The sequence below is a fragment of the Drosophila simulans genome, chromosome 3R (genome assembly GCF_016746395.2).
Source record: "Drosophila simulans strain w501 chromosome 3R, Prin_Dsim_3.1, whole genome shotgun sequence".
Taxonomy (NCBI): Eukaryota; Metazoa; Arthropoda; class Insecta; order Diptera; family Drosophilidae; genus Drosophila; species Drosophila simulans.
In genome coordinates this window covers 11,996,755-12,010,933 of record NC_052523.2, presented here as the reverse complement: position 1 = coordinate 12,010,933, position 14,179 = coordinate 11,996,755, and the positions used below count along the sequence as shown (strand labels likewise).

The 14,179-nt window shown below is 41.5% G+C and overlaps 1 protein-coding gene across 2 annotated transcripts in view; it reads right to left on the bottom strand.

The window, feature by feature from the left end:
• Nucleotides 1–14,179, bottom strand: part of LOC6728127 (dopamine receptor 1) — a 35,453-nt gene that overhangs the window by 19,987 nt on the left and 1,287 nt on the right. Inside the window, exons 2-4 of one of the 2 annotated variants that reach the window (XM_016176752.3) lie at nucleotides 5,624–5,729; nucleotides 5,168–5,347; nucleotides 1,755–1,884 (exon numbers count right to left, since the gene is read on the bottom strand). In XM_016176752.3, the coding sequence (XP_016034745.2) occupies nucleotides 1,755–1,884; nucleotides 5,168–5,347; nucleotides 5,624–5,729 (416 nt within the window). The remainder of the gene's footprint in view (nucleotides 1–1,754; nucleotides 1,885–5,167; nucleotides 5,348–5,623; nucleotides 5,730–14,179) is intronic. The other variant, XM_039296034.2, reaches the window with a different exon arrangement.

Here is a 14,179-nt window from a genome sequence, read left to right as displayed (position 1 = left end):
ATTTGCCATAGTTGCCCCCTGTTGTCCGTTTTTTCCTGCCCAACAATACCCTTTTCCCCAATAGGGATCCATTCTGCAATCATTTCGTCGGGACTCCAGCTCTAAGCCAACTCCCCGTTTTGCGACGGTCAGCGACTTGACCAACGTCATTTTTAACACAACTCGTATGCACTGACAAAAGAAATGGTATTTCAAATGTAATATATAATATGATTTATTCTTTATACCATATAAAATATCTACTTTTAAGGCTCTTAAATTGCGATTGCTATTCGCATTTCAATATTTCGATGCAACTTTTACTCTACTCATTTTTTCGCAGTGAACACGTGAAAAAATAAAATAGAATAACGTGCAGACAATGGTTTGCCCACTTAAAAAGCCAAATATGAAGGAATTCAGTTGTGGCTGCTGACACATAATAAATTTGTGCGTTTGTTCTTGGCCACAAATGTAATATTCGTATGCCAAAAAACATTTGTAGGATTGCACTTCTGGGGACCGAGGCATTGTTGAAAATTTAATTAACACACAATTGTTGTGGTCCAGCCGGAAAAAGGTGGAGGGAGTGGGTGTTTTGGGGTTGGGGGATGGCTTGATAAACTAGTTTCAAGTTTACCGAGCTGACTTTCGACTGACTGCTTTTGTGAGAATTGCTCGCCACTGGAAATCAATTTCAACTGCTGACTACAAAGCAGACTAACATGGCTGACTGGCACCGTTTTAGGCCACGACGACAGCAGGACAAGCTCATTGTCATTGTCGCAGTCGAGGGAGCGTACAGATACCCACATCCACCCCCCACAGGACACCCAGTACACACACAGACCCACATAGAGCGTACACAAGGACACACAGCACCTGAGGCAGCAGAATTTGATTGTCTCTGGAGCTTCCTGCCGGGATAGCGCAGCTGGAGCAACGTGCCGGATATACAAGGTAGATTGAACTGCGATAATGGAGCATTTGGACAGCCTTCGGCGCGCTGACAGATGAAGTCATCTGCAGAGGGTGTGAAAAAGCGATATCTAAGACAGCTGGTCAAAGGTTAAAATACTAGTAAGTATATCATATTGTTCTCTTGAACTGTATTAAAAACTAAAAGCGTGCAACAATATATTAATATATTAATTTCATAATTTTAGTTTGGTTTGCTCCTAGAATTCATATTCCTTTTCAGGCCAATAGTTCTTACTACTTTACACAACAACATTATTGGTGCGCGACCCCCACAATCTGAATAGAGCCACCCAAAATGCCACTTCACCACTTTCACCAGTTGGTAATGACACTTCCTTTGTTACTCGTTGTTGGTCTGACCCAGAGACCCAATGAGCATGACTTGGCTGAACTTTGTTGGCTACCACAAAACCACAGCTGAAACGCTGATCCAAAAGTGCTTAGCCAACAACTTGAAGATGAAGTCTTCGGAGAAGTGCAAAAACTCTCGTAATGCGCCATAAATCTGTTACTAATGAAACAATTATGAGCGTCGATTAATGAGCCCCTTTTGCCGTAAAGAACTCGAGTCCTTGAATTGAGAAGGACTCGCAGCAGTAGAGCAAAAACGTGACAGGCATGACAACGCGGCGTATGAGTAACGTGCATACAAAGCACCTGCAATGGCCTGACATTAATGAATCGATTCGAGGACGAAGCTCCGCAGTCACATCGTCGTCAAACTCCGACAGCCCGGACAATTAGTTATGGATTGGATATTTTATGTTTTTGACACAATCCTGACAATCACTCACCTGAGCGGATCCTTGATGTGAATGTAGCGGTCCATCGAGATGGCGCACAGGTTCAGAATTGACGCCGTCGAGCACATGACATCAAAGGCCACCCAAGTATCACAAAATTGCGCTCCAAAGATCCAATATCCTGCAAGGAAAAAAGTGGAGAAGCGTGTTGAACGAGTGTTTGATTGCTTGTTTAAAATGCTTAATAAGTACTTTCTGTCTGGACGTGGCGGAAATTGCCATGTTGCGGCCGGACGGGGACAAAAAAGTTGTTTCATTCGCACGGCGGTAGAAACAAATGCAGGCGGGAAAAGCGGAAAAGCAACAGAAAGTGCAAAGGCAACCAGTGTCGCCATGTTCTTGTTTTATTTATTCACGACGTAAATTGAGTTTAAATGATTTCATAAATTCATTTCCGTTTCCTGTGCTTCCCTTTTCCGCACACATACACATACACAAGCACTCACACACACTCACGAGAGTCTCCTTTTTGGGCAATTCGCTATTTAAAATTCATTTCGCCCCGGCCAAAAGTGAAAACAAATAATTTATTTTTTCGGGCGCTTGCCAATTTCATAAGTGCGTTGCAATTACGTCCTACTCGATTGATGTTCCGTGCGTGACCAGAAACGGATGTCCTTTGAGTCCTGGGAAAGAGGTGGGCGGTATGGTGAAAAACATCACCGCTGTACACATAAATTCAATAACAGATTTGCCGCATAAAAAGGGTATTTATTCGTGCTGTGGCATTCAACTCATGATTTGTGTCGATAAGAATATGCATATCATGCTCGTTACAGCTTTCATGCCAGTTAATCAAGCGTGCGGCAGGATATGGCTCTTAAATGCCACAGGAAGTGCCGACGCAACTGGTCAAAGCAAAGCGACCCAGCTCAGCCTTCATTCATCGGTATATCAAAAGACAAGGCTATCAGAATATCAAAGTTGCCCAAGCCAGTCAGCAGAAATGACTTTCAGTGGGTAACGCTTAATTGAGTGATTTCAATTGGGGTAATTATGGGGAAGTCTACTGCAATGTACCAAGAATCCTTTGAAAAAATGTCATAATGCCACTATAAGCCATATACCATTTTGGTAAGCATCATTTGAAACTGTTGATCTCTTTAAAATCTTATTCTTTTAAGAGCTTTGTTCCAGGATTTGATTACACTTTGAAAATACCACATTTGCACTCCAGACTCCTGAGCCTTAGAGTGATTCATATTCCAACTTCCCTTGTCGTCAAATTGAGCAAGCTTCAGCATTTCCAAAATGCCCATGGCTTCGAAAAAAACCTATATTAGGTGGGAAAATACTGGCAGTACGAAGAAGAGTAGAAGCTTGTACTCAAGCTAGCAAATAATTTATGCCGCTTTCAATATACATACACATACATACGCATATGAATGGCTCTTGGCCAAAAAGTATTCCGTATGCTATATGTTTTTCCGATTCCTCGGGCTGGCAGCATCTGTTGGATTTCGCCGGGTCTGTTGTTGTTTGAATTTGTCCAATTGCGTACCATGTTTATTTGCTGATTTGCCTGTCTTCGAGCGTGCTAAATGTTGCCTTGGCGAAAATAATTTGCCTCCATGTGTGCCACCTTGTGTGTGTGTGGGTGTGTGTTTGCATAAGTGTGGGTGTCGCAGGACCCCAGGCATCTGTTTGTCTTGAGCAGCTGAGCGTTTTTATTTATTTTTTCACACTCTCGCTTACGCGGCACTCGTCTCCTCAGAGTGCCAAAGTCGTTTATTATTTTCACACACCCGCGAGGGTAAGTGGGTGGATGCAGTGGCTCATTGGGGGAGTTTCTCGAGGGGGTTTAAGAAGTTGAAGAATTTTTGGGGCACCTAATTTTAAGAAAATTTTTGAAACTGCTAAATATAATATTTAAAGTAATAATTCCTATATTTAAAAGATTCGTCACCGAAATTTAAAATTTTTAGGTAGAATTTTATGCAGTTTGCCCATATTTTGAATATCCTGCAGCCTAAAGACCCCTTTTATCAACCACAGTTTGGCAATTCTGACACATGTCACCTCAACTCATCCCCCATTTTTTCCCAACTTCACTTCACCGCATCGCTCTGGATTCCGCTCACATTTTCAGACTCATATGACAAGCTCGCAGTTTTCTTCTTTTGTTTGCTGTTTATGATTTTCCACTTTTTTGCCGCGTGTGCCAGCGAGTCCTTATACATTGATGTCAGCTGCATGTTTCCTGAACCGGAACACGTTGTTAGCCCGGCTCCTCGAACCCCCAATTACCCATGTGAAAAGTTTTGCACGGCTCTCGCCTAATTTTCCTCTTATTTACTTAGCCAATGTTGGCCCGACAAGTTCCCATCTCGAGTTTCGCATCTCCGTTGCCGCTCGAATTAATAAAATGCACCCATAAACGGCACTCAAATTGGTTTGGGTATGAAACTGGGGCACATATGTACATATATAGGGGCATTTCATATTCCAGACTTGCAACTAGGCAAAACTTTGTCAGCCTCAATGGCGGGAAATGTATCGGAATGGAGAAGTATCCCCCGGCAGGATAACTCAAGGAATGACTGCAATGGCTGCACTCTGGAATGGCTAATGGAAAATAATCAGAATGTGTGGTTGCACTCGGCATCTGCATGTTAGCCATGGCACCAGATGTACAACTGGTTTAAAATGAAATTCCTGTTTGGCTGACTCCAACCATTCGTCCAACGATAAGGTGTCGAGGGTCAGTGATAGAGTTTGAATAAATATATTTATAGAAATTGTTAAATAGTTAAAGCAACATTTTAAAAGCCTTGAAAACTAGTCACAACTCAAAATTAAAATATTTACTTCGGTTATCAAGTTTTTTTTTGAACATAAAAGGTTACTCCAATATGCGTACTTTAATTGAAACACTTAAGCAGTACTTTTGAACGTCTCTGTCTTGGATATTTCAAAGGATTTCAAATGAAACATGGCTTATTGGAGCTTGGAGTCCGACATAAGCCAAGTGTTTATTTGCTTAAAAATGCAAAGGCAGCCCTCGTTTTTAGTATATGGCATAGGAGCAAAGGAGGAAATCTTGTGCAATCACAATGGACGCTCGGTCGGGAAACTCGGAAAAGTCGGGGGAACTCGTGCGTCGACTTGTGCAGCTGACACTTTAAAAGGCATTGACAAAGCCACATAAAATCCGGCTTTAAGCGCTGCCAGGCATGTCAAATGGGCTCGAGTGGTGCGCGGACGGTTGAGTGGAGCAACACCCTCGTCGGTGCCCATATACCCATATACCCATATTCGCATATTTCCATTTTTTATTTTCGTTAGCACTGGAACCGCCTGCAGCATTTTGCATAAATTTCATTGGGCTAACGCGAATTTCAATTGCAATATTCCATTACGCTGACTGAGAAGCTACCGCATGGCATTAGGGATACGCTACTCACCCAGCAAATCGTTGACACCGGCGAAGGTCATCACCAGCGAGGCCACGAAGAGATCCGCAATCGCTAACGAGGCCAGGAACAGATTGCCGATCCGGCGCAGGCTGCGCTCCGTGTAGATGGCCAGGCACACCAGGATGTTTCCGGCCACCGAAAGGAATATCAGCACCGATAGGAAGATGCCTGCGGCGAGTCCAAGTCAAATATCACACCCATAATCGTTGCTCAGGCGAACTATATGATATGGCATACTTATGTGGGCGGGTGAACATCGAGGGATGGGTGTGCGTGAGGGGGTGTGCGTGTGCGTAATATTTGTGTTTGTGTCACATGCAACATGCAATTTTACAGATAATTGTCGTGTCCGTGTCCGTGAGAGCGGTGAAAGTGGTCGAGTGTTGGTTGGGTGGTGCAGATGGTGGGTGGCTCTTGCTGTACATTCAACGACATTTACTTTACCAACAACTACAATTGACACAAGTGACAGCGGCTCCGGTTCCTCACCAACTATTGTATCCATTTCAGACGCATTTGTCCAGCTGCTCTCATTGTAGAACGATGTCAACTGCAATGGTACGAGTTTCGAATGGGTTGTTAAATGGTGGAAAATATGTTGCTCGAGCTTAAGATCGTAAAGTGTGGCTTACAATTGAATTTTTATTTGTTAGTGGCTTTCTTTAATATTCCATAATTAACTAAAAAACTATTTATATTAATCACTGATTAACTAGCTGAAATGCTGCTTTCCCACATGTCTTTGTTCTCCTCTCACAAACTAATTAAATTTGTGAAATATTTTTCGAGTTTAATTAGCTGGCATCTGCTTTAGTTTTCCCTGAACTTTGCCCCATTCATTTTCCTTCGCCTTTGTCATCCTGGCTGTTTGTGGCACGCACGTCTTGGCCATACAAAAAACTATCAATCATTTGTGGCATCTGTGGCAGGACCGCAAGCGGCAATCCTCTTCAAGAAGCCCACCAAGCGGCATGGCATTATTCATAATTAAAATTGACAAAATTTCGAGAAAATTGCCAGGGCTGTAATGAAATTAATTTGTTTCACTAAGCGCCTTCCCAGCCCACCACATTACGCCCAAAAAATATATACTCATGCGTGTGTGCGTCTATGTATCCGTCTGTTTGTGGCAACTTGAGTTGGAATTTGTCTTGTGGTTTCTTTTGCTTATGGGCAACCAGACATGTTGGCATTCCGGCGGTTGCCTTTGCCTTTGGTTGGCTCCAACTATTTACACGATTGAACAATTGAGTTCTGTAAATTAATTTATTAATTAATACGAAAAGGTACATCACGGCGATCCCAGTGCAATTACTCTGGCAGAAGGAAAGGATTCGCAGAATTCAAAGGATACGAAGTGCCTGCAGCTTGGTATCCTTTGCGCGTTATTGCCACGGGAATAAATAACCATAATGAAGGCCATAATAAAATGCTCAAAAGCAGACCCGAAACCGCTGACAAATGCAATTAATTAATTCAAACATAAAACTGCCGACGCCATATAAATATTTTCCCCGTTGGTATTCAGACTTTTGCAGCTTGGACCTGGAACTTTTTGTTTAATTAAATTTGTTCTTGCCGCACGAGTGTGTGTGTGTGTTGTGCGTAAGCTGCTTAATAACTTTAAAATTGTTAATTGTTTGAAATGGAAACTTTAGTTTAATCGGCTCAAATGTGGTCGTAGAATGCCACAAATATAGCATTCTTACGGGCTAAGCAACGGGACGTATGCGCAATATCATGTATATCCATTATACAAAAGTTAATTTATTCATGCTTAGATTAAGGTTACCATAGGCACTTCGTACATAACTCAAATTGCGTAAATATTTAACCGAACCAATGAAACAAGCGCTCCAGGCGGCAATATAAATGCACTGAAGTGCGATTACTTATTCATAAACTATATTGATTCGCCAGCTATTCATAAGTGTAGAGCGCTTAAGTACACATGGATAGGGTTACCAATAAGTGAACAGTAAACAAAATTAATTGATGCTTAACATCACGAGCGAATTGCTCCGGACAATAAAAAACACTTAAGATTATAAAACTTACACGAAATGCCATCTCATGTCAAGTGAATTTTCATTAAACTCACCATCAGCTGCTGCCCAGATTCAGTAATGCAGACGAACATTACACTGATGTTAATGTTTATGTTCATGTCGCTGATTCTTTGGTGGCAGAGGCATCATTAAAAAGCAGTTAACAGTCCGGAAGTGGAAGCGTGACTCTGCGATATCCACCATCGGAGATGGCCAGGACCATAAAAAAATGCCGGTTTCCACTTAATTTAAGGTAGAGTTTGCCAACATCTTTCATTTAAAAATTGAAAGTGGCCCAATGAAATTGTATAAAAAACAGATCTGCTGTCTTTTCCATATTCTCAATGTAAATAAACAAAAAACCTACGAACCCGAAAAATTTATGCTACATTTTATTGCAGTAATTTTATTCTTGTATATTTCGCATGCATTTTGGGAATGCGATTTTCATATTGAGAGTATTTTAATTAAGCAAAGCCTATTGTTCCATGTAACATTTTGACTTTTAAGGGATTTTGAAGACTGTTTCCACAATTTAGAAAAGTTACTTAAAGCACCTTCCATTTAAGTCCCATTGTTCCATTCTAAGAGCTATAAGCTTTAATTTAGATGCTTTCACCGAGCAGCGGGCAAAGTGAAAGCATAAACACAGCACTTGCCAAGTGTGGGCTAAAAGAAAATTTAAACAGTTGGGGAATGGGAAAGGATAGGAAAACAGAAGGAACAACTGTGACACCAGTTACTGCATTTAATTGGCAATAAAAGTGGACAACAAATGCTCGTGGTCCGCGCTTCGTTGCCCGGAGGCTTCAATAAGTCAACAAGGACCTCTGCCTCCGCTCCGCTGTTTCCAGGAAGGAAAAAGGATATGGGTGGTGGGACGTGAGAAATACCAGGCCAGCTAGAGTCGCACTTGGGTGCTTTGGCTTTGTTTGCAGAGTTAAATGGCACAATGCGTTGATTAAACGTCAACACACATACACACACACACGCACACACACGGAGAACACCTGGAGGCCATACAATAATAAGGCACAAAACCTGTTGGCAGGACAACAAGGGAAAAGGTGGCATTTTTGCCAACCATCCTGTCTGTTCTTTGTCTGGCCGTCTGGGTAGGCGGAAGTAGTGTGATTTACAAGTGGAAAAGGACGAGCCGACAGGCTGAATAATAAGCGAATGGTACCAAAGGACTAGCCGAGTATTCCACACTTTACAGTGTCATTTGAGCACTTCCGCCTACGGCAACACGAGTTGCAAGAATAACAAACATCAGAGCCAGTGCCACATGACCCAGGGCACAGCATAGTTGTTAATTAAGTGCTCTGTACAATTACTAGACCGAAAACTCCTTAACAATGTTGAAGGACCTGGGGAAAACATAGCTGCTATGCCTCAGTTTCCTATTCAGTTCGACGAGCATTTCTGTACGTATAATGAGATTTTCCTGTCGAATATATAGAAAATTTGCAATTTACATTGAAAAAAACTGTTGAAGAAAGTGAAAATGTAGTAAATGTTAATAAGTGGTTAGTACTTATAGGGCAATATTTTTTAATTCCCTCCATTTTCGTTCAGTGCCATGATAAATTTTCAATTTCCCTGCACTTTGAACTTTGCAAGCCCACGGTTTTTGCGGCGCATTGAACCCCATTTGGTTGGGTTGCCAAAAGCCAGTAAATTCGCTGCTTCGTGCTGTTTAGCATATATTTAAATTCTTACAATAAACAAGAAATGCTGTGGGCGTCTCTTGGCAGGTCGCAGGAAGAAATCCTTACACAAAAGGATGGGAATCTCACGTAGAAGCGATAATTCTAGAGCCTAGACAGCTGATTTATGCGCCCAACAAATATTTGTTCTTTGCTTTGGCAAACTTTCTTCGAGAACTTTAAGTTTTGCTTCAGCTAAACACAGTTGCTGCCTCGTTATGCAATGTGAAAGTGGTGGAGGTGATGTGGTCTAGGAACACTCGAGCAGATGCTAACTGCAGTGACAATTGCGAGACTCGGATATCTCTCATCTGTTAGCCATTGTCTGGACTGTCAATGCCCTTCGAGGATTGCAAGGACCTCCGTGCAGCAAAGAAGTTGGGGAAGTTGCTACTGCAGACAGCTGTCAACAGGAATGCTGATGTGCGTAAGTCTTTGGATTCTTTGTTGAAATTTCGGCTTAATTAAACGAAGCAGAAAGTAAAGAAAGGGGGGAAACTCTCGCAGACACATGTGTCTGCCTGTCAAAACTGTCGTAATTGAGGCCCTCAGCATCTATCTATGTATGCATGGCCATTAAATGCAAATGAGCGCCTGATGGCGCGGAAAAGTGTGTGACATTAAGTAGGGATTTTCCTCCTCCGGTTGAGCGCCTGCCAAGATGAGCAGCGTCCTCAATTATGAATGAACTAATTAGATTCCCCCGTCTGTCGATGATGGATAACAAGTTTATTCTCCCTCGAGCGGGGTTTTCACACTTGTACCAAGTGTTTGGCTGGCATTTTTCGGACGTGCTAAAGACACAACCTTTAACCACAAGGCAGACACCGACACGTTCCTGTCGAACTTGCCGACGGATAAATAATTAAAATAACCCCAAGATGGACATGAAGCTGGTACACCACATCCCATTCTGCCCCCGGCTGTGGCAAGTTGTTATTAAAAATTCATTTTATTTGGGGCATGCGAAACATCCTGGGAAAATACTCTTAGTTGATTGCTTTTTCGAGATCGTATACCCGTTAATTACCGCAGGACGATGAGCTGACCAGAGCTTGAAATTTCATATATAAGTTTTAGTTTCAATTTTACTAATTTAAATAAACTTTTACGGCTCGAAACTTTCAAACATCAATTAAATTGCTTCTAGCAGAGAACCTCTTACGGATTTGCAATCAACATTTTTAATCTTGCCATTAATTTTCCAATAAAGTTTGCTTAATAGTCAAACTTTAGTGTTGTTTTCGAGATTCAAGTGCGCTATTTAATAGACTAAGAAATTTAGTCAACCCACCAAATACACTCAACAGCAATGATAATTACCAAAACCCGATTGTTGTGCTCCGATTGGACATTTAGTGTTCCTGGGCACTTGGAAGGTAAATCAAATGCTGCAGCATTGTTTGCCTTATCGCTGCTCTATTGCCTGCCAATTTTCGGAGGACCGGCGATTGTTTGTTTTGGCAGCTATTCAGCAGATTGCCATGTTGATTTGCCCGGGGCGTATTGTCAACTTCGGGATAATTAGCTGCAACAGGAGATGACGCCGCCGGGTGGTTGGTTGTTGATGTACAATCCAGAAAGGGGAAAATGTGGGTTGCTCTTAAGCTGATTGTAAGTGCAGTATCTGCAGCTACCATCGCTCAACCTATCCAACTTAATCTTCCGCATGCCATTTCCATCCGCATCTCCTATTTCTGTAAGAGCATCGATTTTATACTTTTTCCATATCTTTTTCCTTTTGCGATCTCCCATCGAAGCGAAGTGAAAAACTTGGCAAGTGAACGATGTCAGTCAGTGGCGTTCAGTTGTGTGCTTAACTCAAACATCCCGTTAACTCGCACAAGTGTCGTCTGCACACAAACACCACTGCACACACACACACACACACTCACACGTCACTGGAGTGTAAATACAGATACATCAATGCAACTGCACTTGTTTCAATTGAACGGAGAAAAAATGGCGACTAGAATGGCTGAGAGAGAACCATATCTCACGGATTTCTCTTAGCCAAGTGTCAAGTTACCACACACTTGCACAGTGGTCTCAATGGCAGATGGCCTTATTTTATCCATCGCTATCGAACAAATTCAATTACTCGCTCTTTTCTAAAGCAAGTACAGGCAAAGAAAACATTAAACTACTACTTTAAACTATTAAATTGCAGAATAAACAACTTTCCTCATTAATATTTTAAGCAAAAACATAAATGTGTATATTTCCCTTGCTAGTAGGAATATACTTTTGTAATTTCTTGGATATTTCGATAACTTTACTGGCTTATGGTTACAAATAGTTATTTTCAGTGCTTAAGAATATTCTCCCAGCTAGAAAACTCAGATTTCTCAGCAATAAAAATGTAGTCGATTATCTTGATTGTGTTTTGGCAATGGCTGGCAAACTTGAACACCCGGCGCGGATGATTGACATGACCCTAGGAATTTTATATGGTCGTGTCCCCATTAAATTGACTTGTCACGAGTAATCGTTCTGCACTTTTGTGTCATTGGCGAACCACTGATACCAGGGGCTCAACTCGAGGAGGAGAGCTCCATAAAAATGGCTGCAAAAGGGCAACATACAAATAAAAGGGACCCAAACACACACACACATGGACTAGCAGCAGCAAATATAAACTGGGTTTATGGTCAATCAGCAGCGAACCTTTTTGGGCTTACTGAATTCTGAATCCCACTGACTGCTCATCGTGAATCCTTAGCCCCATTCACCTGGCCCTAAAATGAAAGAGGTAAACGAAATGCAGACAACATAAAAATCACGAATAACTCGCTATTTGCTTTTTCTTTTCCCAAACCCGCCAGCGAACAGGGCAAAAAAAATGTAAGTCACTGTGGCAAAGAGTGGAGGGTGCAATTAAATGGGAACACCTAGACAAACACATTGTGGCTCTTGTGGCCAAGATTAATGTGGAATGGTCGTGATGGTGGCTTCCGAATCGGGATCGGGATGCACCTCCATTCGGTGGGGTACTGTGTGTGTCCCATGCGGTTTCCATATATGTACCCTATACATATATATGCCGTGACCCTATTCTGTGGGAAATGCCAGCATTCAGCTCATTTATATTGCGGCTAGCCCCGTGATTATGGCAGCCAGCTGTCACACACATTTAATTAGGCGAAATTGGTGAAATTTATACACCACCACTTCTCAGACTTCTTGTTTTATGTGGCCATGATCTAATTGAAAATTACCAGAATAATGGAATATTTGTTAGAGATCCAAGTTCCGAATGCCTCAAACATCTATGTCAGAAGGAAATCATCTTAATTAAATCGAAGACAGTAAACAGACAACTGTAGTTTCAAACTTTAATACTTTGGCAACAAAGTTTCTAAGAAAACTTTAAATGTATACGACTTTCTAAATGCCTATGCAAAGTTTATGCTTTAAAAATTGCAATTAATATATATTTATAAATCAAGCAAAATGGTTGGGACGGTTACTTTTTATTGCGAAAATTGTATTTATTATTTTTAGCTTAATAATATTATTTTGGTGTCGAATTCGGTCTAATACTACTCAAATTAACCACGAAAGAAAATGTTGCAATTAGGCTTTAGGCAACTGAAAAACAGCGTACAATTTCACTCCAACAAATTGTTGAGTTGCCAAAAGCAAACAATTACAGCTATACCAAATAAGCTTGATTTCAATTGGCCAGCCTATCGATAGCAATCGGGCCACGCCCCCTCCCACTTGCTACCCACTGATTTGGATAAATTGCCGGCGGAAATTTGCGCAAATTCCAGAGGCTCTGGTTCGATTCGGATATATATATATATAAGAATATATTTGCGTTTGGATAACAAAGGAGGCGATTTGCTGAATGGAAAGCGCAATCCACATGGCAGCGGCAATAACAAATAAGTCTATTAATATTTTAGTATTATTGCTCTGCAAAGCCTGCGAACAATGGCAAGCCAAAGTTTTTTACTTGCGACTAGAAAATGCGGAATCCCATCCAAGAACGCGAAATCACAATGGATTAAAGGAGGTGAGGCGGCGGATGGGGATTGGGGACTTTTCATGAAAAGTACGAGCATAAGCCCGCTTTTTATGCATGCAGGCAAGATTCGTCGAGTGCAAATTAATAATTCAATTAGAATGCACAACGCGGCGTATGCGTGATGCATTATGCAAATGCCAGAGGAAAGAAAAGCGGGCGGAAAAACTACGCCCCAAAAGACAATTTTCTGCTGACAGATGATGGGCACAAATGTCAGTGTCAACCTGTGGTTAGCTCACATCAATTGAGACTGGTCTCAAGTTGTCTGGTCTATAAAAAACCAAGTGCACTCGGTATAAATGCATAATGTAAATGGAAAAATGTGAACTTTTCATCAGGCAATTAGCTTAAATTGACCCAGTTAGCGTTCGGTAAATCAGGGTAGTAAATACGCCCTCAACAGTTTGTAAATTAGTTGAAAATCTATTTACGTGGAAAATGTGCGGCACATGAACATGATGACAACGTGATGCGGCGATAAATGTCCTTGCTACACCCAACTTACGTGATACTCATTATTTACATTCGATTGAAAGTTAAACGTGCGAACAGATGAGCACAACTTTGCCGTTCCACACAACAAGTATTTAGATCTATATCTATGTCATCCTCGTCTGCGTGCGTTGCCTCATATCCTTTACTGCTGCCACACCAAGCACGTAAATTGCTCGTTCTCCCAAAAAAAAGCAAAAAAAAAAAAAAGAGGAGGAGGGAAAAATAAAATACACACGAGTGAAAAAAGGGATAAACTTTGGTTTTGGTATACATCCTTGGCGGAGTTCCTTTGAAAACCGGGTTATGCATCGATGGAGGTGTGTACTCGCATCCTAGCAAAAGTTTCTCCATGTGCTGGCTGCTAATGAGGCTCACATTCATTTTCATTTACCAGCTGGTTGGCTAGAAGTGATATAAATTAAAAGGAATGCGAACGGAGCAAACTTTTGCTAACTGCCAACCTTTTGTTATAATTTAAACTTTGTATTAAATATTATGAACGCGTGTGGGATGTGTGTGATAATCGGGTGATAATCACCCATCCTTCCACCATTTGATAACTTTTTGCACCCCTTTTGTCTTGACAAATCATTAAGCAATTTGCGCGCGGATTGCGTATACGCCCCATAAACCACCGAACCACCCAGAAAACTCTACTACAATGTTCGGGAAATATGCCAGCACGTAATAAAACTGAAAAGCTCATGAAGGCCAA